General features: G+C 41.2%; 1 protein-coding gene across 7 annotated transcripts in view; it reads right to left on the reverse strand.

Annotated features, from left to right (window-relative positions):
- fat1a (FAT atypical cadherin 1a) overlaps positions 1-24,103 on the reverse strand; it is a 76,620-nt gene extending 52,517 nt beyond the window's left edge. For 6 of the 7 annotated variants that reach the window (XR_437116.3, XR_437117.3, XM_006796111.3 and 3 more), the window contains exons 1-3: positions 22,126-22,261; positions 17,366-20,655; positions 5,241-5,555 (exon numbers count right to left, since the gene is read on the reverse strand). Coding sequence is in view for 5 of the 7 variants with exons in the window: in XM_006796111.3 (XP_006796174.2) it covers positions 5,241-5,555; positions 17,366-20,627 (3,577 nt within the window). In the remaining 2 variants the exon portion in view is untranslated. Of the gene's footprint in view, positions 1-5,240; positions 5,556-17,365; positions 20,656-22,125; positions 22,262-23,742 lie in introns of those variants that run through there. The other variant, XM_006796109.3, reaches the window with a different exon arrangement.
- Positions 24,104-25,180: the final 1,077 nt, after the last annotated feature.

The following is a 25,180-nucleotide window of genomic DNA, read 5'->3' on the forward strand; positions in this document are numbered from 1 at the left end:
ACCTATAGTATATCTTTCAGTTGTTAGCAATGAGCTTCTAGCTTCAGAAGAAGAAAAGGGCTGGAACTGTTCAATACAATTTCAATAATGAGAATTCACCTGGGCGTATCGCTCTTCATTGGGGTTTAACAACTGGGATGAAGGGTAAAAACAGTCATGCATAGATAGCCATATTATATTAGCTGTCAGTCAGCTGTTGCTTCCACCGTCTGGTGGCAAATTTTGTTAAGCCTCAATTCTACTTTCTGCATCCACGAGTCCACTCAGGTCCAAGTGATGTGAATTTCATCATCAGACGGTGAGTGCAGGGGTTCATGTGTACATCCATGTGCCTGCCTGTTTTTTGTGACTGTGCAGACATGTCCATGGAGAATTTACATTACAATGCACCAACTATGCATGTGCCCCAGGCAGCAGACTTCAAGCGGACTTCAAAGAATTACAACAGGAATCGCTACTTGGCCAGCGGGTCTCCAGCTGTCCGTGTATAATCAAGGCATAAGATGCCATTATCATAAATAATGGCATCTTATGATAAGTTTAAGCGTGATGACCATGAATATCATATATATTAATTTTTTGACTTCAAATGATTATGAAAACAAAATCATAAGGTTAAAACTTTTTCCCTTCATTTTCACTACAAAGCTCTCTGTTTTTCTTGTGTCATAAATCTCGTTCATTTCTTTACACCAGTGTACTTTCTTTAAAAGTTTCAACTTGTTTAGTGCAGCGGATGACTCAAAGGCAGTCTTTGGTCAACAAGAGCAGTAAAACTCACAAAGCTTCTGTCGGTCACCCCGTGGAAGGATTTTTAAGGGGTGCCTGCAAGCTGCCTTTTTCTCCAGCGCGCTCTTTCATGCGGTCAGCTTTTTGCAGCGCGTGATCTCTGGCTGCTGGCTTCAGCTCTCTGTCACACTCCCTGTGCCTACCAAGCAGGCCTCCCAAAGGCATGTGAGAGTCCTGCTCCCCGGGACTCTCTTCCCACCCGTCTGCACTCACACACTTAGTTTGAGGCTAAAACCCCTATGTCCCACACACCCCTCACCTCTTAATCTCATTTATTTTTCGGCTCCCAGTCAGAAAATCTTTGTGTTAACTAATCGAAATTACAACATTAACCAAAAATATCAAGATAGCAGCCATACTATCTGTTAGCACACACCGATAATAATCTACTCTAAAATGTCGATGACAACACTAGGGCAATTAAGGAAGTGTTAGAAAGTACCAAGGCTACACAAAGAAAGGCTGCATGGGCACAACAGGAAGTGGAGTAATGAGCATTCAGCAAGATAAGATGGCTATCATAGCAATCTTTACTCCGGCACTCTTCCCTCTGTTTAGACATGTAAATCTTCCTGTGTGTGTGTTTATGAGCATGCAGTGTGTGTTCTGACTACAAGTTCTGCTTGGCTGCCCTTTTCTAACAAATGCATGTTCTGGCATAAGACCCTCGTTCAAAGTCCACTAAGTCATAGCACAGCAGCAGCATTTCAGAGAAGAGAGAGAGTGATTCACCAAGTAATGAACGCTGCTTACTCTCCCACAGAATAGGTGGGCAACTCGTGTCAACAACCTCTGATGAACTAGCTCACAGTACTGACAAATCCTTTGAGCAGAGAAAATAAAAGTAGACAGCAAGTGGGCTGGCTGTCTCAAGTGCAGTATACGTAGACAAACTATCACGATGCTAGATGTACAACCACGTAATAAACAGCTTGACTGTGTAATACAACCAAGTGGAATTCTACACAAACAACATGTGTGCGCACACGTATGTGTCTCACGTTCTGCTGCGATCTGCGCACTCCAAGCCCACAGTGTTCATCCTGGAAATTCAATTCTTCTTAGCTGCCAAATAAAGCCTGGAGAGCCTGGAACAACTGTGGTCATGTCCGTGGGAGGGATGAGATCTGTGCCACCACACAACTGAACGCTGGTTCGTCTTTTCAATATTTTAGACCCGCACGGCATTATTTAAATTCACTGATCTCATACTGATTTAGACATAGACAGAAGACATAATTCACAACCAGCTGACTGACACAATTTTCTCCCCATGCAGATCTGCCTCGTTTCTCCTTTCTCTCTTTTTCAATCCTTTCAAAAGTGAGCCTGTGTCAGGCGGTTAAGTTCTTAGCTTTCAGATGTTGGGACTGCAATACTGTCTGCTATAGAGAAGAGCTGGCCTTGCACTTTAATGACAAACTAAAGTCAGGGATTGTCCAAAACAGCAGGACTTGTTTACTTGGCAGAAATAAAGTAGACCTAAGCCTTTCATCCTGAGCTTTGCTGAGCCAGTGTGGGTCTGTGTGAAAAAAGGACAACCAACGCCATACAAGGCGTCAAGTGAGGCCATCATATTTGCTTGAATCCGACAGGCCTGCTTGGAAGCAGCGTAAGGCCTAGCCCATGATAGAAGGCTAGATAGTTAGCTTGGAACACATGCCTATGAAGTTTGGAAACCCACACAAAAAACACAGGCCTTAACGTCTTTTCCTTTCTCCCTCCCCTTTGTAGAGCTTTGTAGATGTGCCAAGACAGGGCCTATGCTTCCAATGCAAGTTTAGAAGATGTAATTACAGAGACGTGCATGCATAAATTTAAACATTTTCAAAAACCTGTAATATGCGGTTCGAATGTCATACTGAGTTGATAATATAGAGCGATATCAGGCTATTTTGGATCTTTGTTTAATACCACAGGCATAAATAAATAAAACAGCTCCAGGTTTTCTACAAAGAATGCCTGGTTATTCTAGTCTTTCACTTAAAATTGCACTCTATATGAGTCAAGTCATTTTCACACATGCACTGCAGCTCTGAGCTTTTCTGACATTACTTGGAGCAGTTGCAAGTGAGAATGCAAATGTCCAAATCAGTTAAACCGGACAAAGAAAGGACCTCACATCACAAGCTCCCTAGTGCAATGTCTGGATAATGTAATGTATAAATAGTGCAGGTAATTCTCGGGAGAATTCATGGCAACTGAGCGTGCATCACGTGTCCTGCCTCTTGCAGACTCTGACCGGGTGCCACCTCAGCCTAAACCACGGAGGATTTCTAGTAGCAAGAGCATGCCTGATGCAGACAGCCTCCTGTTTCTACATGTGAGAACAAGCAACTCTGAACAATGTCACAAAAATCCGATTCATGTGGGAAAACGGCTTTCCTCTCTAGTACTCAGCTATACTGGGCTCCCTGTTTTCTCATGTTCTCACTGCCCACCTACCGCGCCACTTCCACTGAGTGCTGCCATCTTCAAATACAGAGAGGACGAAGTAAATCAGAGACACAGAGCAGTGATTCAAAGTTTTCCGTGTCCAAACCACTCTGTGTTGAACCTGACGCACAGAGCTCTGGTGTCCCACTGATAAAAGTTTTAACATGCTTTGATATGCATGAACGGGTCTCATCCTTTTGCTTCAGTGTAACCACTTCTGACAGTCACAAGAACGAACCACAAAATGATACTGCAAATTATACTGTAAAAAACGTTGTGTCCACAGTGGACTTGGCCATAAGCTTCATAAACACGCTGTAATCCTCGGAGCAGGAAATATTTAGTTCAGATATGTGGGCTAAGAAGACTTTTTTCAACTACTAAATAAGTGATGCGCTGCAAGTTTTACCATGAGCATTTATACAAATCCAGAAACCAAAATATATCGAAGCTTGAATCAAGAAATTATTTAGGGGAAAGTAAAAGGTCATCTTCAGTGAGGAAGAAATAAATAAATAAAACATGCTGCCTTGCAAGAAAAAGCGATGCCACATTATTAGCTGCTTCTGTGTAAACACTTCTTTTCAGCTATATTATTATGGGTCACTCATCCATAGCTGGACAAAAGGTTAAAATATATCAAAGACATAACAGATTTAAAAAAAAAAATCTTTACTGCCTAAAATCTACTATAAAAACAGTGTTAGACTTTGTTGCAAGATAAATATTCAGCCTCCCAGCACTTCTATCTCACCGTCCCAGACTTTTTATCAGCGGGTGTAAGCTGATTTCTGTCATGCATGCAGACGAAACACTGACCATATGTTCGCAAGTTATCCTTTTGTTGCATCATTTATTTTTTCATTCTCTTCCTGTGCAGCGGGGAGTGCCCGGCATATTGCTGTGAGGCTTGTTTGGGAGGCACGCTACATGACGAATCCTTATTTGGTCAGAAAACTCACATTGCCACTTCCAACAAAAATACCTCCAGTTTGTTGATGTGGCTACCTTGGGAAACAAGACCACACACGTTAGTGAGGACAAACTGGAGCAACTGCTGCCCTATCCGTTCCTCTTTCAGTGTAATGATCATTAGCATGCAATGATCAATAGCACACTTATGTGCAGACTAAGCAAGAAAGAAAAAGCATTTTCTCCAAGACATCCAGAAGTAACCATCTCATTACTAAAACTTTACACTGATGTCAGTTGATTAATTTGACATTTTTTAAAGGCAGCATCAACATATTAGCACAAACCTAGATCGCACTTTCTGAGTGTTTGAATTCAGAGTCTGATTAATATCAATAAAAATGCAGATTTAGAGAAAAGCCCTGTCTGTACATGAGCTTCACTTTGCACCTATTACAAGTATATTTTGTGCTATTCAACTAAACATAGCCTGCTCGGGCAACTTTAAAAGAGCCCAATGAAATATTAATCATCACACCATTTCCAGAGTGCCATATGAGTACACACTTTAGAGTGTTAGAGTGGAAAAACCCCAGTAGGCTCAACCCACTCCTGTTCTGGGTGAGTGTGTTCACACTGCTCTTCCTTTTCACAAGAAAGGAAACAGGACACCTCGCAGAAGCTCGCCACCTTGTCGGCAGTACACCACAGTATGTCTCAAAATCAAAGGATAAGTTAATACTTTGTATGAGCTTTGTGTTTGCTACATTTATAGTTGGCCTTTAAAGCAGACGTGTTTAGATGAGGAAAATGCACGTGGCGTTTTAGGCTATTTCCTGTTCATCACGTGTATGCAGATATCACTCAGGGTCTCCACCGTTTACCGGAAAATCATCTCACTGTAATCCAGGTAAGACAGTGCTGCTGTCTATATTTTTTACCCTGAGCTGATGCGCTTGTAGTAGTCTGCTAGCAGCTGTAATTCAGGGTTATAATTTGTTCTGAAACACAATATAAGCTCATGTCTCAAGAGCAGGGATCTCCTGCTCTAATAATGCAATCTGTAGTGGCTCGAATTTCTATCCCAGCAAAAGCAATCTTACCTGTCTTGGTGTTAATAGCAAAGAAACCCTGGGGATTCCCGCTGGTGATCTTATACGTGAGTTTATCGCTGGCTTTGGCGTCCGGATCGACTGCGTTGATCTGGATGATTGACACATCTTTAGCGGAGTTCTCCATAACAGAGGGGTAGTAGACAGGCTCAGAGGTTTGAGGTGCGTTGTCGTTGACATCCTGCACCTCAATGTAGACCTCCACAAAAGCAGAGAGGGGCACCACACCGCGATCCATCGCGTAGACTGTTAACCAGTAGTGCGATGTTGTCTCACGATCCAGCAGTTCCTGCGTTCGGATAATACCTGCAAAAATAAAAAGACGTAAACTGGTAAGTCTTCATTATGTTGCAGAACATTTTTATATGCAACACGTGACCCTGAATCTCACATTACTGTCGGCGCTATGATCTCTGAAAGCGATTTGGGGTGATGAAGAGAACAGGAGCGTAAACACCAGCTGCCCCTGAACAGCCAAATGTAAGGGCTGATTGAAAAGACTCTGCCTGACACATGTCAGGATGGCATATTTACAACAGTCAGCGCTCTGCTGTTTACATTTCATTGCCATGTGGAGGCTGTAACCTTCGGCTGAGCAAACACAAAAGAGCTTTGAGACACGTATGAGTTATACATGTTTATAACTGTTAATTGAAGAATGGCAGATCGACAGATTCTGCACTGTGAAAGCGCTAACAGTGTATATGCTATGTAGCTAGTTTCGTGACACTGGTTTCATAAACAGTGCAGCGCTTAGGTTTTGAACAATGAACTGCTTGACTCAATAAATCCTCATGTGTTTTAATATGTTAACATGCCTGAAAAGAGTGGCAGTGTGAAAGTTCTTGCTGAAAATGCTAGCAGCAACATTTAAATGAGTGAATATACTTCAGAGCTTTTCATCCCCATCTGACTTCACAAGTTCTCAGTATGTACCGTAACAAAGGATAAGTTATTGTGTGAGCCTTTCAGTATGGGCAGGTGTTTCAGTTTGGGGGAGAGGACGTGTGCTTGTGACTAAGTGTTACTTTACTGATTAAAAGAAATACAGATTATGGACCCTGTTTCCACCTGGCATTAACATACGTCCTGGGTTATCCGATCTCAAGTAGTTAGCTGTAAATATGTCAACTCCTTGTGAGATTTGACTTTCTAGGATTATACGCAATTAAACACGTAGCTCACATTATTTCTGTTTGCCAACCCCATATGCCAGAGGCCCACATAGCTGAGCAGACTAACAGAACTGACCTGTTTTCCACAATAACCTCAAATTTAAATCTACACCGACTCAATCTGTTCATATAATTCTCACGACCTGAACAAAATAAAACACACAGGTAGTCTACAGTCATTTAAGAGTGCTTTAAAATGACTTGTGCAATTAATACAATGAATGGTATCCAACTTTTTTTTGCCAGCGGTGGGCACATCAGGGTAGGGAGGTGAGTAGGTGGTCCTAAGTGTGACCCAGGACACATAATGCCCCTGGAAGAATGCGGCCATGCGTGGCCAATAGCACCTCCGAAAGTGACCTCAGAGACTGGATCTAGATGCATCCTTGACAACACCTGCTTAATACACCAACATGACCACATTTACAAATAACGATTGTGTAGTATTGTGTAACTAATTTTTCCATTTTCTTACTGCTTTTACTTTCAATTTATTTTCCATTAGTTTTCACCATTAGTTTTTTGTAATGCAGTTCTATGTGAGCATAATGCATCTTTTTAGATTACTCGCTTATAATCAAACAAATCACTTTACTCCAAACATTGTGAATTCCATTTAATAGCAGTCACTTTCGTTAGTCACACAATGTAAATGCATCCTGAGGCTACATTGTGATATTTTTTCACCTTTCTGTTCCTTCATCATCATCAAACATTCTTAAGAACCGTAAATCCAAAACAAAGAGCACAGGGAATGAATCACTGTCTGCCAATAATGTTGCAACAGTAAATTATCTGGATATCTTGCACATGTGAACTCCCATTATTATCAACAAGCACCATATTTGAAGGGCAAAAGAATACCAGAATGTCTTTAAAACAATGGAAACCTTTAACCAGCAGCTATTTAAGTGTCTGAATTATTTGCAATAACCTTGATAACGTCAATGAGAATTTATAGTTCTTCTCTGATTCTGTTATATGAAACGAATAAAAGTGAATCATGGCTGTATCATTATCAGTTTGGTTACTCGATTTGGACTACACTTCCTGGTGGTCCCGATAAGGAGCCTCCATATAATCATAAATGCAAATTTCAAACGGTTTGGTCGTTGCCGGTCTCCCATCAAGATGTTGAGGCCAGAGCCTTGATCATCAATCCCCTCCCACATCTCACTAACATCACACTAATGTTGCTTTCTACTGAAAGCCTTCAATGTACACATTATAACTTAAAGTAAACATCACCCAGCACTATGAAGTAGTTTAAATAGGCTCTCTCTGTGCTGCTGTTGCCTTTCTTCACACACAATGTGCTGGTGAAGTAAGTGTAACTGAGAGCAGACATATTTCTTACCTTGGGTAATATAAGATACCTCCAAAGATAACACCCAAAATGACTTGTCACAAAAACTCTCAAATTTACCATGGGCGGGGAGTTTGGGGGTGTACAGCTAATTTATTCTCACGCCCCGCTTTACTTTAGCTTCCCTGCCTTTTCCTTCTGGGATCCTCTCTTGTCATTAGTCATCATTACAGCTCTCTCGGCTTAAGGCTTGTAATAAGAAGGGGTATTCAGGCAAGGGAAAATAGGTAGATCCCAAAGCTGAGATTCCAGGCAAAGACAACTTTGGGCAGCAAATCTAGAATGCAAAGAAGATGAGCCCATTGTAGCATATATAATGACTTAAAGCTGACAACACAGAGGAGGGAAACTTTTTGAAAAATTAAACAATACCCTAAAAACAGATGTAAAATGATTATAATAAATTAGTACATAATTTGTTAAAATACCATGAATGACTAATTTATAAGAGCACTAAAGCTCAGAAATGTCAATGCACCGCTACTTGAAGAAAACATGCAGGAAATTGCAAATGTTTGCCATAAATAAGAAATGCGAACGCTTATGTGAGGCATCCTGAGCAGAAACACCAAAGCATAGTGGGATGCATGCTTTAGACATCTGCTAAGGACAGTAATAGAAAGGAAAACATTACAAAGCAAATGTTAAAGAGTAGAATGAAAAAGAGGTTGGTGTGAGGAGAGGAGGTGTGGCAGAGGAAAGGTAGTCATGTTTGCACATGCACATGAACATCAAAAGACAAAGCAGCAGAGAAAAGAACAGACAATTGGGAAAGTATGAGCCATCTTTTGTACTTGAGCCAAAGAGATGCCCATGGGTGATTGCCTATCTATACAAGTGGCAGACAAAAAAGTAACAGAGCAATTCCACTTTCACCCGGGTCATACATTTTGCTCCCAGATCTTCACCTTGTAGTTACCAGCAAACACAATCTAACATCATATTTAGAAGATAAACAAACTTTAAAGAGGATCCTGAAGGGGTTAGAGGCCACACTTTTACATTTACTGCAACAGTAAACAGTTTTTCTCAGTATTTATTTAAAAAGAAAACTGACTTGGCTTGACCTTTAATTTCTGAAACAGCAGATAAAGAAAGTTATCTGCTATGGCCTTGGGTGAAAAGCTTCAAACAAAGGACATGAAAAATGAATCTGAAGAATTTAGTCGCCACACCCATTCCATATACCTGGCCTACCCAGTAAGGCAGAAGTAAAACCTGCCCTTGGGCCACAAGAAAGAAAACAGACTGTGCAACAGCCTCTGCCAGATTTGCTTTCCGCTTTTTTTCCCCTTGCTCTTTTCTTTTCCCTCTGGCTTTGTTCTTCAAAGCTATCTGAGCACAGTGGCAGTGTGGTCGAGTGTTGAGACAGCCAAAAGACTTTCAGCTATCGAGACCAGCGGGTATTTTGTGTATCGAAATCACTGCTAAATCAACATCCTGTGCAGATACCCGATGAATAAGAATTCTCTGAAAAGACAGAGTTAGCCACTGAATGAAGAGGGGAGTAATCTGCTTTGGAAAAGCTGTTGGAAACTGTTTGTCTCTTGTGCTGATTTCTTCGCACATGTTTGACCTAACTCTTGTAGTTTGCATTTGACCATCAACGACCTGAAATGTTTGTTGTGAACATCAAACAGGAACCACTTCCTCGTTCGTTCTTCAGCTGAAAAGTCGGGGTTTGCTTTGAACTAGATACATTAATTTGTCTCACCTCTACCCCACATTCCTCAGCCTTCTCAGGCCTTGAGCTCCCAAGCTTACATAAACCTTCACAGTGCCCCCTACCCCCACCATCCCTTCTCTTTCCACAGTCCTGGCAAAATGCTTCAAATTCCACTACCTCCTTGTTGGGTCTAGAGTAATAAAAGAGTCCCAAACTAAGCTTTCTCTTGATATCAGATCATCCCAAAGTTCCCAGACATCTGTAGTCAAGATCTGTTTTAAGGATACTAAGCCTTAATGCAAAAAATGCCTGAAATATGAAAAACGTCAAAGTTTTGTAAGTTAGAGTTTAGTTTGACTTATAGTTTATAGTTGTGATTTACTAAAATTACCTATTCTATTATTACTGTATAGTAAGATATAACCTATTACCTACTAAACTATTTTATCACAATTTTATCGTGTATACTATAATAATACTAACTTTTCTTGCAGTTTATAGTTAAATTCAATAAGAAATAAGCGACTGTGGTTAAAACTTTGACATGCCAATCTTTCCAATATTTGCACACATAAAATACATTTACATAACATTGTTATAAGCAGACTCACAAAGATTTTCTCAGTCATCATAATTGCGAAAGGTCTCACAGCTTATCAGGGTGTCACATCATCACATAAAAAATATATATGCTTTTTATCTCATTCAACATACCAGACAAACTAATACAACCTATTGAGGCACTGATTCATTGTACTTCATGCATCACTGAAGGCACAATTACTTGTAGAAATCGAAAAATTCCTGCCCACGGCTGGCTTAAGGAGAAGTTTGTTAGACGGATATGGTTTTATAGAGAAGATGGTTGAACTTCAGAACTTCTTTAGACGTAAAAATAGAAAAAAAGAAAACAGTGTCTAAAGAAAAATCATCAAGAAAACATGAAAATCATTCAGTTGTATGTTTAAGATGGGGAAAATCTTTTGATACTTTTGTTATATATCTGCAATATGTGACTAGATTGATTTTTCTCTTCCCATTTAAAAAAATGTCTATTAATTCCAGCTGAGATAGCTTTTGGGATGTAGCAGATGATACAAAGCTTTCATTGTTAGTGGGAACATTGTTATTTCAAAAACCTTTCAAAAAGGCCTCAGAGCAATATTCCTTAATTCAATATCACAGTATTTAGGATCAGCTACTATACCTACTAGCTATCTGCCTGTTCCTCTGATAACAATGACACCATCTCCAATCATTTCTATACATCACGAGTCTCTACATCTACATCTGTGGAGGTGTATTTATCTATTTCTACCCAGATTATCATTGTATATGCTATCACAGCAACTAGTTTCCCAAGAGACCATATTTTCATTTTACATAACCTAACCTAAAAAGAAAAATCAGTGCCTTCTTATGGTTTTAACAACAACAAAGTTATGCCACTGTCTCCTTGCATTTCCTTCTAAATGTCTGGATCTTTAGCTTGGAACAACTCTGCAGTGATAATGGGAAATCTGAGAGAGACAATGTACTAATACTGCATGAACCAAGCCTTTATTTCCTTTCCTACAAGGCTCCCTGCCCTATTTGGATAGCTGTTAGAGTGAAACATGAGCACATCCTCCTATCCATATACCTTTTAACAGCCGCCCTTCGCAAGGCTGCATCTGTGTGTTGGTAACTACACCTCAAAGAATGACTGATGATTCACGCCTGCAGCTCCTACAGTTATATATTTCTTCTCATTCCTGTGCTGGCAATCAATACAAAAATGATAGTCAGCACTATAATTATATCTAATAGTCAAATAAATTGTCAGACCAAAAAATGACCTTACAAACTTTATTGAGAATGTTAAAGTCCTGTTCTAAGCCCCAATTCCCTAAACTCAAGTATATCAATTGTCGGCCTTGTCAGGTAGAATCAAATTGGCTATAAAGGCCTAAAACAGTTACTAAAACTTAAAAAAGTCTAAGAGCATTTGAATAATTTACTACAGCAAGCCTGATGCTGAAAATGTTCACATGTGTCTTGCTCCTTTTCGTAGTCCTTTATGCTTTACACTGATCTTTGGAACAGTGGTTGTGTTCAGCATCTGTGACTTTAAAGTAGCTAAACCCATACAAGGAAATCCATTACTTTTTATTAAATTGAACAAATGCAATACTGGCGCTGTGCTGGACTTCCAAGTATACCCTGGGGGCCACTATTTAAAGACAAAGCCTCAAAATGTGAAAACTAAAATACATCAAAAGGTCTAAAGTAAAGATCTAATTCATGAGTCTTAGCGTGACATGAATAAACACACAATGAAGCATGTCCTGTGCGCAAGGCAGCTCAAGGTTTCTTTAAAAAGATTTAATGGACTGAGAGAACAACATACTTTTAACGAGGGAAAGTGTGTTTTTCATTTAGTAACCTACAATCAACTTTGTCCCGCTGCACATTCTTGGTCCCATCTCCAGAGTAACAGCACTCAAGCAAAGACTATTTGGGATCATGTGCCACTTAGCAGTCTAACTTTTATCTCAAACATATAGGCTCTAAAACATTTTTTTTTTAAAGGTGTGAGATGGTAACAGTTTGCACTTTTAAACCTAAACTAGAAGCCCAAATCCTGACTATAAACACGTACAAGAGTAGATCTTTTTATTCTGGTTAAGGACCTGTTTATTTTATCATGATGGAAAAAGAAGTGAAGCGCTGGCAACTTTTTGTGCTAATGGAACAGGACTTTGTCATTATGCATCAAACTGTTTCATTTGCCTTCACAAAGAACCCTTTCACAGTACAGGCTGCAAACAGCTTCAAGTGAAAGGGCAATGCATATTTTATCCAACAAGAAAGGGCAATGCATACATTATACAATCAGCATCTGCGCCTCATGTAGACTCAACACACTGCTTCGGTTAACTTGTGCATTGCACAATTTAACTTCAAGCAAGAGACACATCTTCCTTGGAGTAGATTTTCAAGGTAAGGCCTGTCTAGATCTTCATCAAAGCCACCACAGACACACTCTTCAATCACAGTTCCTTTTGGGTTATGGTTTGGGTACTAATACGTTGACAATGCGCAAAAAGAAAGGCATTATGTTTAAAGAAAGTTTAACTCTTACTTGCATGGTCAGGAGTAACTTCGAGACTAGTAAATGCCTGCATACAGTGACAGAGTCCACTTTAAATGAAAGGAGTAAAATATTTAAATTTTTGTTATTATTAACTATATTACCCTATCAAAAAGTTCACTTCCATCTTACATCTATATTCCCAAAATACATGGCTATATACTACCACTAAAGACACTGGCTATCTACAGGAGACAAATAGTGATTATTATATAGGGTTCTTACTATAGCTTTAACTATAGCTGTCTTAGCCTGTTGCAAGCCTGTTCCTTTTCAATTATTTAGACTTGACCTGGTACATATTCCCTCCCTGCTGCATAAGCTATTAAAAAACAGAAAACTTTGCCCAACTAAAGTCATTGCCTCCGTTTTAACAAAAAGCAGGCACAAGAACAACTTCTTCGGCATACTGTCAATCAGTCTGGAGCCGGCTCTGAGTAAGAGTTCAGTAAATGTAAACATTAATTAAGCTAGCAGTCATCATTAAGCCGGGCAAGGCCAAAGTTATGAAAATGCGGGGGTGTTTTTAAAACCCCCTGTTTTCCACAGGTAGCCTGTCGCTCCCAATGCCAGAATCAGTAGATCTATTCTGAAAGGTTACAATTTTCTCCGTATTAGACTAACTCAATTCAATTGTCTCAGGCTACTTTATTCACCCTGTTTGATAACACACATCCTTTACCCTCCGGGGCCTAAGTTATCAGAAGTGAAAACGCCTACCATAACCCTGAGTTTTCAAAATAGCACAAATGTCACAGATGTCGACTTAGCCCTCACAGAAGTGACTGCAGATTCCAAAGTTGTGCTAGTCACTTCTTCCAAACTCTTAACTTCAAACCATCATAAAGACTTTCACCAATAAACACTGAATCCCAAAGCATGAGACTCAGTTACACAGTGGTTCATTAAAGGTGCTGGAAAAGGACTCCTGTGAAGATTGCTCATTACTCATTTACCTCTGTCTTTTCTGAAACTGCCTTCGATTGTTGCAGACAGAGGAAAATGAAGACGATTACTCACTGGCAATAAAAAAAAACCTTGCCTAGGTGTGTCAGGTTGAGTCAGGTGTGCTCGGAGGAGTGGAGACTTGCACAGGTACATCAAGATAAGCATAGCTTTATTGCTAGTCTGTTTGAACTAGCACTGGAAGTTGACCTCATATGAATTTATATGTCTTTTCACCTCAACAGTATGTAACTGTTTCTACAGCTGCTTGTATGGTGATTTTAATGATTTTTAGCCTTTCTTAAGGACAGAAGTGCCATCTAGGTTGGCTCTATAAAAGGCACAGGCTTATTTGGAAACTCATCAATTTGTGATGAGTGTGAAATTTGAAGAGGTATAATCCTAACAAATTCCTATGACACACACGCACTTCCCCAGTGGATTTCTCCACAGCCATATTATCAGCTGAGGAATTAAAGCTCAGGAGTGGCAGCCTCTCTTCAAATTGCTTTCAGTCTTTTTAGAGTACTAACTGCAAAGCCTTTTTAAAGACAAACCTGTAAAATACATAAAAAACTAAGTCACTGCATGAGCCATTTGCCACAAAATTGTAAACCCGCTGACCTCTGGAGCCACAACATGTAAAACAGTAGCTAGCCACCTTTTTCAAGAAAACTCCAACAGCTGAAAACACTTCACGCAAGTCGAGCTGCCTGAGATTCACAGAATTTACAGAAAATGTAAAATTTTTGTGATACCGTTGTCGGAACGATAAATGTCTATATGTATATGAGATTTTGGTCATATCCCACAGCCCTAAAGCTGAGTTCTTTTGCTCTTAGTCCTTTCTAGTTAAAAATCACGTCACTATCAGCAAAGTTTCCGATTAAACTGATGAGCAATGGATTTGTTGTGCAGCATGGGAAAAGTCCCAGGAATTGGGCCTTCATAGGGGTATGTTTAAATTAAGATGGCACTCATCCAGTGACCACAGAGCTTTTAATAACACAGAGAATGTCTGGACAAACAGTTGCCATGGACTCCCTGAGCAGTCCAACGGAAAGCAACCATAATAGAAGAAGACGACGTGGCTTGCATGGGAGGTTTCCTCCTACTTTGAGTTGATGTAAATGAAGACAAGATGGTGTTCAATAAACAGCAACAATGGACAGCTTTTTTTTTACTTTATCTGTGCCTGAAACAAATAATTTGTTTGTTCCTTGGATGGTTTATGAATGTCACTCTCAAAGTCTCAATACATCCTTTGTTTGGATTTGTTAGATACTCCTACTCTTCAAGAGTCACTCACTGTCGTCTAGCTCAACCACTACAGAGTGCTATGCTTTACACAGCAACACTATGTGACCCACATAACAGTCTTCCTGTGGATGTTACTATAAGAGAAAAGCATTGGGTTTTATACATGTGGTGATGGAACGAGCAAAACAATGCAATGCAGATCAAGACTGTGATTGATGTACTCTTAGCAAACACATGCCCAAGTTCAGCAACACAAGCATCAAGTAAAAAGCAAAAACACTTCTGCCCTCTGCCTTCACTACTTCCCACTGAGAAAAACAAATTTCAAAACTAGAGGTGTGCGGCTCCTGGCAGTTTTCCCCACACCACTTTTTCACTTGTTTTCTAATTTTAAACGATTTTAAAACAGCCTGGTTAAAATTCACAACATGCAGCTGCAGAAGAGTATATAGTGGGGACGCACCCGTGCTTATATTTTCCTTTTGGAGGCACAATATTTTAAACGCATATGGTAGCTTTAGCACACCACACCCTTCATCTAGTGAAATCATAGGAGCGGCATTACCACCTTGGCTCTATTTAGTTGTCTACTGACCTCAGATGTAATCCATAATAACAGGACCCAGCCCAGGACAATCCTATCATTGCACCTCCTGATAATCACTTAATATAGGCCTCAGGGATTAAGTAGAAGATCAAACCAGGCTCCCAGAATCTGTGCCCTACATGGGATTTTAAAGGCAGACGTAGACGCCAGTCACAGGTCTGCATGCGGCGCCATCAACAGTAATATTAGTAGTATCACAGTACTGAGGTGTAGGGCCTTTTCGGTGGGATGGATGGAGGGATTTCTTTTAGATTCGCCACAAAAACTGCCTGGGACTCAGCAATGAACAGATCAGATGCCAGCAGTTAAAGGTCAAGGTCACTGTGATCGCCGAAGTTCCTGAACATGACTCAACTCATGGACGCACAGTTTTAGATTTAAATTCAATGTACTGAACTGATTAAAAGCTGGTGGTTAAAAGTCGATGTTACCTTAACGTCACAAAAACTACAATAAATGTGATGAAATTCAATGCATATGTCGAACTGAATAATGATAAAGTGATGACATTTTACACCTAAAAAAAGTTCAAATCATATAAATGATCCTGCAAAATTCCCACAAAACTGCCTTTATAAGAACATTATTACAATAGGAGAGGAGTAATTTGGATGCACTAATGACTGATGGCCTGATCATCGTGCAATGCATTTTCTTACAGCATGAAATCACTAAACAAATTTCCAAGTAATTGGTACTAGAGAATGTATGCATGCTCATGAATGACTTTTCTTGCTATATTTGTTTAATATTCTTGCAGACCGTACACTCTGGTGAAACGCTGGTAAGGCATTAACCCATTTAAAATCCATGCTATGCATCCAGATTCATTTAATATAGAAGTACCAAAACAGGAAGTAACTCAATGAAAACTCCTTCATGCATCCATGAAAGTGCACAGTCACTAGTTCAAGCTTTAAATATCCCAGCATCTGTCTTCATAAAGCAAAAATCTTATTAAAATGAGACATCCAACCACTACCTCAGAAACAATCGCAAACACAGCAGCTGACAAACTGCCCTGGAGGTTGCATCCTTCATAACGGCTCATCTTCTCATGCTAAATTTACGAGGCAGAAGAAGGTATTTCCCAACAGGTTCACTGTGGAGACTTCCTGTCAGCTCACTGAATACTTCACATATATCTAATTCTTACTAAGCATTAACCTAAAGATATAAACCTCTTTCTCAACAGTAAAAGTCAGCAGCATACTGATAGATCACGTTTCCAGCTTTCTTAAGAAACCTATAAACTTTTGAGGTTACATGTGACAAGAAAAATCGCTGCATTATGCATTACGTTTCACTGCCTCATTTAGTCATTAAATATGTAAAGTGCAGAGAGAAATTTAATTTCAAATGGGGATTTAAGTCACATTAAGCAAGTCAAAAATGTTGTTACTAACTTTTAAAAGGAATGCAGAGAAGCCAGGCACAAACATCCAACTCAGGTGATTGCTATGTTTGGGGTAGGAACTCCAAGAATCCCAGACTGCTTATTGTGTGCTAATTTGAGTCAGCTGTTGAACTCATTCTGGGCAGCTGAGAGTGTATTAACATATTTTCTGCAGCATGATAGGAAATCCACAAGCAAATCCGTGCCATTGGTACTATACTGAAAATATATATGCTTAACATTTTAGATTTGGGTCAAACAGATTTGACCGTTTTCCAAATGCAACCCATTTTATAATGAATCCATGAGTGTTCCTTGTAGCCCAGCACCTACTTGTGAATGTCCACACAGGTCTAAGAGAGAGCTCGTCCATCTGTTCCTGCCATAAAATCTCCGAAAAAAGAAAAATGACTGCAAAAGGGAACTTCACCCGTCTCTTAGAAGACTCCCTTAGCTCATTATTCCACACAGTGGAACATGACTGAATAAACTGTAGCTGCATAATACTTTCCTTATGCAGGTCTTTCAACACAAGCTTCACATAGATCTAGCGAATAAAGACACTCACCAGTTTCCTCATCAATGGAGAATACCCCCAGGCCAGACCCATCTCGGATGGAGTATCGAATCTCACCATCTCGGCCTCGGTCTTCATCTTCAGCTGTTACAGTCATCACTGAAGTCCCAATGACCGCATCCTCTTTTATAAATCCCTTTTCCACAAACGATCGGAACATAGGCCTGTAAAGATTCTCATTCACGTCCACCACGTCCACCTCGATAAAGCAGGTTGATGACAAAGATATGGGCTTCCCTTTGTCTTTAGCTTTTGCAGTAAGATTATACACCTGTTTTGCCTCATAATCTAGATTCTGAACAATTCGCAGCGCACCGCTGAGTTTGTCTACTTCGAAATTCCCGTCTCCATTATCAATAAGGCTGTATCGTACCTGACTGGAAGGCCCAATATCGGGGTCATGAGCCTCCAGCCACATGATTACTGTACCGATTGGAAGGTCCTCCCTCACTTTTACACGGTAATTAGGAGGGAAGAATTTGGGTGGATTATCATTCACATCTTCCAAGGTGATTTTGAGGGGCACTGTGGACACCAGCTGAGGCTCATTTACTGCCTGGTCACGTGCCGCAATCTTCAAGACATAAAATGGATGGAGCTCGCGATCCAGTGCCTTTGTCACTGTCACCACACCGGTATTTTCATTGATTGCAAAATGATCTGTGCCTCCCAAAATTGAGTACTTGACGATTCCATTGTCACCTCGATCCTTATCTGTTGAATCCACCTGGATGATTTCAGTCCCAACAGGTGTACTCTCAGTTATTTCAACAGAATAAGATTCTTGCAAAAACTGGGGGCTATTGTCATTGGTGTCTAAGATTTTAACATCCAAGAGACGCGATGAGGATTTCTGTGGTATCCCGAGATCATAAACTGTAATGTTGAGGGTGTAGTGATCTGCTGTTTCCCGGTCAAGAGGAGAGTAAACCAAAAGCCAACCAGTTTCCATATCTACTATGAAGTGGCTTTCTGCATCTCCTCCTGAAATAACATACACTAGCTTCCCATTAAAGCCACTATCTGAGTCTGTGGCATTTAAATGGACAATCCGGGCCCCGACAGGGAGATCTTCTTTGACTTCAATAACACTTGGAAAAGACTCTGAGAACTGAGGAGTGTACCGGTTGACTGAGTGAAAGTCCATGAAGTTGTCATCCGGCTCATTCTGCGTGTGGATTTTGCTGCCCTGAAGCAGCTTTTCAGCCAGCATAGTAGCGACTCCGGTTTCCACGCACTTTAACTGGACGGGCTTGCGCGCCGTGATGACAGTTATGTTCATAATCATTGGCTGAGTCTCATGTTCGCCATCAGACGCAACGATTTGTAAACTATGAAATGAGACCTTAGCTGCCTCTCCCTCGCTCAGCGAGTGCTTCAGTGAAAGCATGCCAGAGTTTGGGTTCAACTCAAACAGGTCAAGATCATTCCCAGCTTTAATATTGTACCGTACTAGCTGCAGTTCATCAGCATCAATGGCAGATGCTGTTGTTATCTGCTCTCCCACGCCGTGATCTCTCGGCACAGTCACTTCACAGTCCACATTTTCAAACAAAGGCTTATTGTCATTCAGGTTGTTTAACGTTATAATGACTGATGCTTCCACCTCTCTCCGGAATGGGGATCCCCAGTCTGATGCTCTGACTTTAAGGTTGTAAATCCTGGGCATGAGCTCATAATCTAGGACCTCCGAGGTACTGATGACACCAGAGAAGTAGTCAATGACAAACGGCTGAGGATTCACATTGGTAATGCTGTAGGTCACATAGCCATTCTCCCCTTTGTCTAGATCAGTGGCTTTAACAGTCACCACACTAGTCCCTATGGGTACATTCTCATCAACACTGGCCTTGTAAGATGTCTGCTGGAATTCAGGTGCATTGTTATTTACATCAATCACATCAACAATCACTTTGGTTGTTGCTTTTTTGTCACTTGTAATCACATCCAACTGAAATTGTGAGGAAATATCAGCATTGATTGGCCCTGCGGTGCTGATTAAGCCAGTATCTGGATTGATGGTAAATCTGTTCTTGTCAAATTTGTGCCTAAAAGCATATTTTAGTTGTGGATACTTTGGCACAGCTATTACCATAGTGACAGGTGTGTGAAGGGGGGCGAATTCACTCAGATTGACTCTGTAAATGGCCTTTTCAAATACAGCAGGGCCCACTTTGAACTGTGGAGAAGTGACATGTACCAATTTAGCTGATGAAAATTGAGGGGGGCTGCCTTTGTCCTTTGCCTGTAAAGTGAGGTTGTATCCAAAAGGTTGGCTGTCCCAGTCGACATCTTTGACTGCTTTTATTTTATACTCCCTGCTCCCGGGGTTGGTTCTTACAGCCTTGAACTGTTGAAGAGGGTCACCAGCCACAATGCTCAGAGATGCTATTTCTCCATTTGGTCCTTGATCTTTGTCCTCCACTGTCACAATGGCATAAGTGGGGTCATTGTCTGCATCAGAGGGGGCCAAGGTTACTGCAGTAATTACAGGTGCGTGCTCATTGGCCTGCTCCACCCTGACTGTAAGTCTGGCCATGCTACTGAAACCACTGCTCCCGTACAGCTTCATCCCTCTGTCCACGGCAAGGATCTCCAACTCGTACAGCTTCGTCTCAGAGTAATCTAGTTTGCCCGTCAGTGTCACCACACCGCTCGTTGGATGTACTGCAAACATGTCTGTCCATTCCCGGAAACTATAGTAGTATTCTCCATTTGTACCGATGTCTGCATCAGTTGCCGTGACTTTGGCCACGCTTGTGCGGATTGCCGTGTTCTCTGGCAGAGCGATGCTATAGGACGTGGGTGAGAAGAGAGGCCTGAGGTCATTGGTGTCCAGTACCTGTACCTTCACTCGAGTGCGACACTCCAAATTGGTGTTTCTCTCGGAAGCTTTAATAGTCAGCACGTAGTGGTCTTTAACCTCCCGGTTCAGAATGGCAGTGCTGCCTCCTTTGGTCCTTATTCGCAAAAAACTGAAATCTCCCAGCAGATAGTCTTCTGCTTTGAATAGGTTCTCATTGTCTCCAGAGATGATTTTGTACCGTATGTCCCACTCTGGGTCTGTGATAAAGATTCCCATTTTGGTGTGACTTTCTAAGTAAGTCTTAGCAGCAGAGTTCTCATATATGGTGGCATTGTAAAGAGAATGCGTGAACTGCATGGAGGTGGCCCTCGCCATCCTTTGGTTCCCTGCACAGCCACAGAGGAGCTGCTGGAGCAGCACAAGCAGTGGAACCCAGTGCTTCCCCATTATCGTACCGTGATCTTCACCGAACCACCTGAGAGGGAGAGAAAAAAAGGATTTTAGAGCTATAATCCTGCAGAAACATTTCATTGGGATCCTACAATAACATTTAAGGGGAAATTTTTATTTTCAACTATCAGTCTTCATCTAAGTTGGCTGGAAAAACCGCTAAAATACTGAAAACCACATTATTTATGGCACACATTTTTTTCCCGGACTCCTTTAAATATCATGACAAGTGATGATAATTGTGACAAAGACTAAACAGGTTTCATGTGGAAATAAGATGAAGCAGATCAGTCAGTCAGGTGACAATGCCAGATGCCTGCCATGGGTGCCCTTCTGAACACGCAAATGTCATAAAGCCTCCTCATAATGAGCTGAAGAAAAAAGAAAAAAAGCTTGGGCTTCTTTGAAAACTGTAGTGCTATAATTTACATTTTTGGGTTGCACATTAGCCATATAGAAATCTGATTATACTCATTAATATATTATTACTACACAAGCACTACGAACAATCTCGTAACTACAAAATGATGCTGGACTTTCACTCATGCAGAAATGCAGCAAAAAAAGATGATGATGGCAAAGGTGTGTGGTAAATAAAATAATCTCTGTATAATCTCGTCGAAGTACAATCAGAATTAAACTCGAAGGCCAGATGACCGAGAAAGTGCTTTCAAATTGCGGATTCATTCGTTTACAACTGCTTTACAACGTCCCCGGCTCCGTGTGGGAGTCCACAAAGACAAATAAAAAGCAAGACGCTGCTATGTGTGCGCACGTTGTAAAAACAACAAAACAAAAAAAAAAATTATATTTACTTTTGGCATGACAAAACAGCCCCACTAGTTTAATTATTAATGTTTGGGTTAATAAATGACAGGGTTTGAGCCCCAATCACCTTTAATCTAAAACTATAGCCCGCAGGTACAAAAGAACCATCTGCTTGCGGACAACTGCTGCAGAAAAAAAGAAACTGTAACTAAAACTTAAAATTCTGGCTATTTTTCACCCCTTTTCTTTACGATACAGAAGAGCATCCATTTGTTTAAATTCCGTTTCTCTGAATGCTCTCGGCAGCGAGCCGTTTTTCATTTTGAAAAAAAAAAAAAGTTCAAATGTTTCAAAAAAAATGAGTTAGGTGCCTCGAGTCTATTTCACGTCTAACCCCATCCCCCAACTACAGCCATTCACTTCGAAACGATGGCAGACGTGCACTTAGCAGAGATTTGCTTGGGGGGTTAGTAGGAAAAAAGATACGTATTCCCAACACAAAACAGCACAAAGTGTGTGCGTACGTCATCAAAAACGACGTTCGACATTCACTTTGTATCGAAAAGTTCTCCAAAGAATCACCCAAAGTAGCCAGCGGTTGCTTTTCTTTCGCACCTCACAATAGCAGACCTAACTTTTTTTTCCCACGTTACAGAGATGCAGACGCTTAAACATCGCTGACCGCCAAAAAAAAGCCCACTGAGTAAAAACACAACAACTTACGTACCTCTTTTAATATTAAATTCGGAGATTTGGGGGTTTTGCATGTAGTTTATGTATTCCAAATCTCGGCATGGTATTACGTGGACTTCTCTCCTCTCCGTTACCCCATCTGCCACCAGTAGGCAAGCTCTCTCTTTTCCCTCACTGCTTTCCTTTCCTTTCTCTCCCACACTCCACTTGCCTGGTATCTCTCCGCGCTGCGCACGTCCGGATCTACTTACCGGGCTGGCAGCAGGATAGGACCTTTTCCGCTCTGAACCCGCGACCCTTTTGATTTGATTTAATGCGGTTCGCCTTGTATTCTCATATGAAATATTTCCAGAAAGGCTGAACTCTGGTCCTCTCCGCGGAATCGCTTTAATTTTCATTCAGCAGCTACCACTTCAGCCCCAAGGTAACCTGCCCCCCTTTTTTGTAGTATTCTTATTCCTTTCAGCTAAAATTATTCAAAACTTTCCAACCCCCAAACGTTCACTTTCCACGGTGTTCTGATTGTGGCTACACGAGTAGAAAATCAAATCACAGTATAATTTATCCCAAATTGCTGTTTGGAAGCATTAAGGCTACTGGGCTCATGAGGTGTGAGTCCTAATGGATCCCACCCCCCTCGTTTCTGTATTCTCCTTTTATTTACAGCAAGACAAATTAATGCCCCCCCCCCCCCCCCCCTTTTTCTTTTTCTTTTTTTTCTTTTTTTTTGAGGTGGGAGTCATCCTTATAAAGGACCAAGCCTTATTAGGTTACAGGTTTTGTGCATGGCCTTCTGGCTAATGATTAACAAACAAATATTTCATATTCGCTTTCTGCTGAAGAATTTGACTTAGCCTTTATATCATAATCCAGCTGTCAGCGTAAGAATGTGGACAAACCTTATTTTGGTAATGAAATCTCAGTTCAGGGATTCCCAGATGATGACAAATGAGCTAATAAAACGTGCAAATGCAAAAAATATAAATAAATAAATAATAATAATAATCCTCGCGTGTGTTGTTGCATTTTAAACATCAGTTCTTGAGATGATCTTCTCATTACTCTCACTAGTGTTATTGTTTTTTTAATATCCCGGGTACGGCTGGAAATAAAGTGGCCAGCAGTACGTCCCGGGGTCTGTGTTTGGGCATTAGAGCAGGGTGACTGATAGTGTTGGTACACTGGCTACGAAGGCGCTGATCCTATCACCCCCACCCCCGCCACCACCACCCCTCTCATCATCACACACGTTGCTCCTCTCAGACCAAAGCTGCACTTTACGCACAGAGGAGTGTGGCTGCCATGCGATTGATGGCGCTGTCTCACTGCTCTTGCCCGGACTGCAGAGCTCCAGCTGGTGCGCCTGCAGGAAAAAAAAAAAGCCTGTGCTGCATGGAGCTTGACAACTTGTCAACATGCAACCTACTTACTACTACTACCCAATGCGCGCGATTGTGAGCGTTGTGAGCGTGCGTAATTGCGCGTTTGGTTCTTTTTTTGGCACAAGTCAGACAAAAATACTCACTTTTTTAGTGCTTACTAAAATAAAAGTGCTTTGAGTTCAGTCCAAAGTTTCAAGAGTCGCTTGAAAGAAAAAAATTCAAATCAAACCATGTGCCATGCTCTTGAAAATAGATTCGAGACTACTCACCAGACCAGCTCAACCAGCGCTGGTTGTCGTTCCCAAACTTCCCTTCACATAAATCCTGTTAGTTTTTTTTTCTTTTTTTCTTTCTAAATCTCGTTTGCGAGGATCTCTCAGATGAGGCGGGAGGGAGCTTCTGCTGATGGCAATCCGCTACTTTTCTCTCTTCAGCTTATTCTCACAGTTCCATTGCCTTCAGCTCCGATATGCTCGGAGGCATCACACATGGTGGCTTATTGCAGGAGAAAAGAAAAGAAAAAAGCTACGGGCTATGGTTTGCCTCGCTGCTCCACTCCACAACGGTTCAGGTGCCGGCATGCTGCTGATGCCTTCAGGTGATATTGGGAAAAATCGCAATCTTATAGAAGAGCGCACGAGAAGAGAAATGACTGGCGATTTTCTTGCCTGCTGCTCTCCCCTTCGGAAAAGTAGCGGTACGAGCTAGACGAGAGTGGGGTGGGGGATCACACACCAACAACAGTTGACGGTGAAAGTGATGTCTGTGTGATTCTCAGTTTGTTTGTTTTGGGATCTGTGCTTATCTAGTTATTTGTTACGCACATGAATCCAACTTAGCGTAATGATTTAATTCAAATTGTCTGCTGCAGATTTCCTGATCGAGCACAGTTCCTGACAATAAAAAACAAACAAACATAGCATTTGAAGCATTTCCTCTGCGACAAATGCACTCTGAATTTGTTGGAGAGTTTTTCCAGTAAGGACACCAGCTCTCCGCGAGGGCACCCAGGACCTGACCTTGCCACCTTCAGCTCTGACGTCATGGACTCCTCTCCCATTCAGTGCATGCACAGCGGAGCATCGCCGTGTTTATTCTGTCCACAGTGTGAGCGTCCACCTCCTCAGCTCGTCCTGTTTATTAATTGTGTTCTCGTGACCTTCGCGAACACGCGTTTAAAACGAGGCAAATGTCTCTGAACATGTGGTTAACAACTGAACTCGACACCATGCTGTGAAGTGGCTGCCAAAAAAATGCCCGAGCTGAGAGCGGTCCAGCATGAGAATCTCTGCCTAATGTCCATTCAGCACCGGCTCATTAAAGTCGCATATGCCCACAGGCTGAGTAAACGAATGAGACCGAATGAGAGGCAGCAATTTTTCACACCAGTCTATTAATTAATGAAAGACCAAGACAGACTGTTAATTCATTTGAACGCCTGATGCTTAGCATTGTCCACCCCAGCTGTGAAACTCAGAAACCAGTCTTACTTGTTATCATCTATCGTCCACCTGGGCCTTACACAGAGTTTCTGTCTGATTTCTCAGACTTTATATCTAATTTAGTTCTGAGCTCAGATAAAATAATTATTGTGGGTGATTTTAACATCCATGTTGATGCTAAAAATGACAGCCTCAACATGGCATTTAATCTGTTGTTAGACTCAATTGGTTTCTCTCAAAATGTAAAAGAACCCACCCACCACTT

The sequence above is a fragment of the Neolamprologus brichardi genome, chromosome 6 (assembly GCF_056152115.1).
Source record: "Neolamprologus brichardi isolate AB-2024 chromosome 6, ASM5615211v1, whole genome shotgun sequence".
Taxonomy (NCBI): Eukaryota; Metazoa; Chordata; class Actinopteri; order Cichliformes; family Cichlidae; genus Neolamprologus; species Neolamprologus brichardi.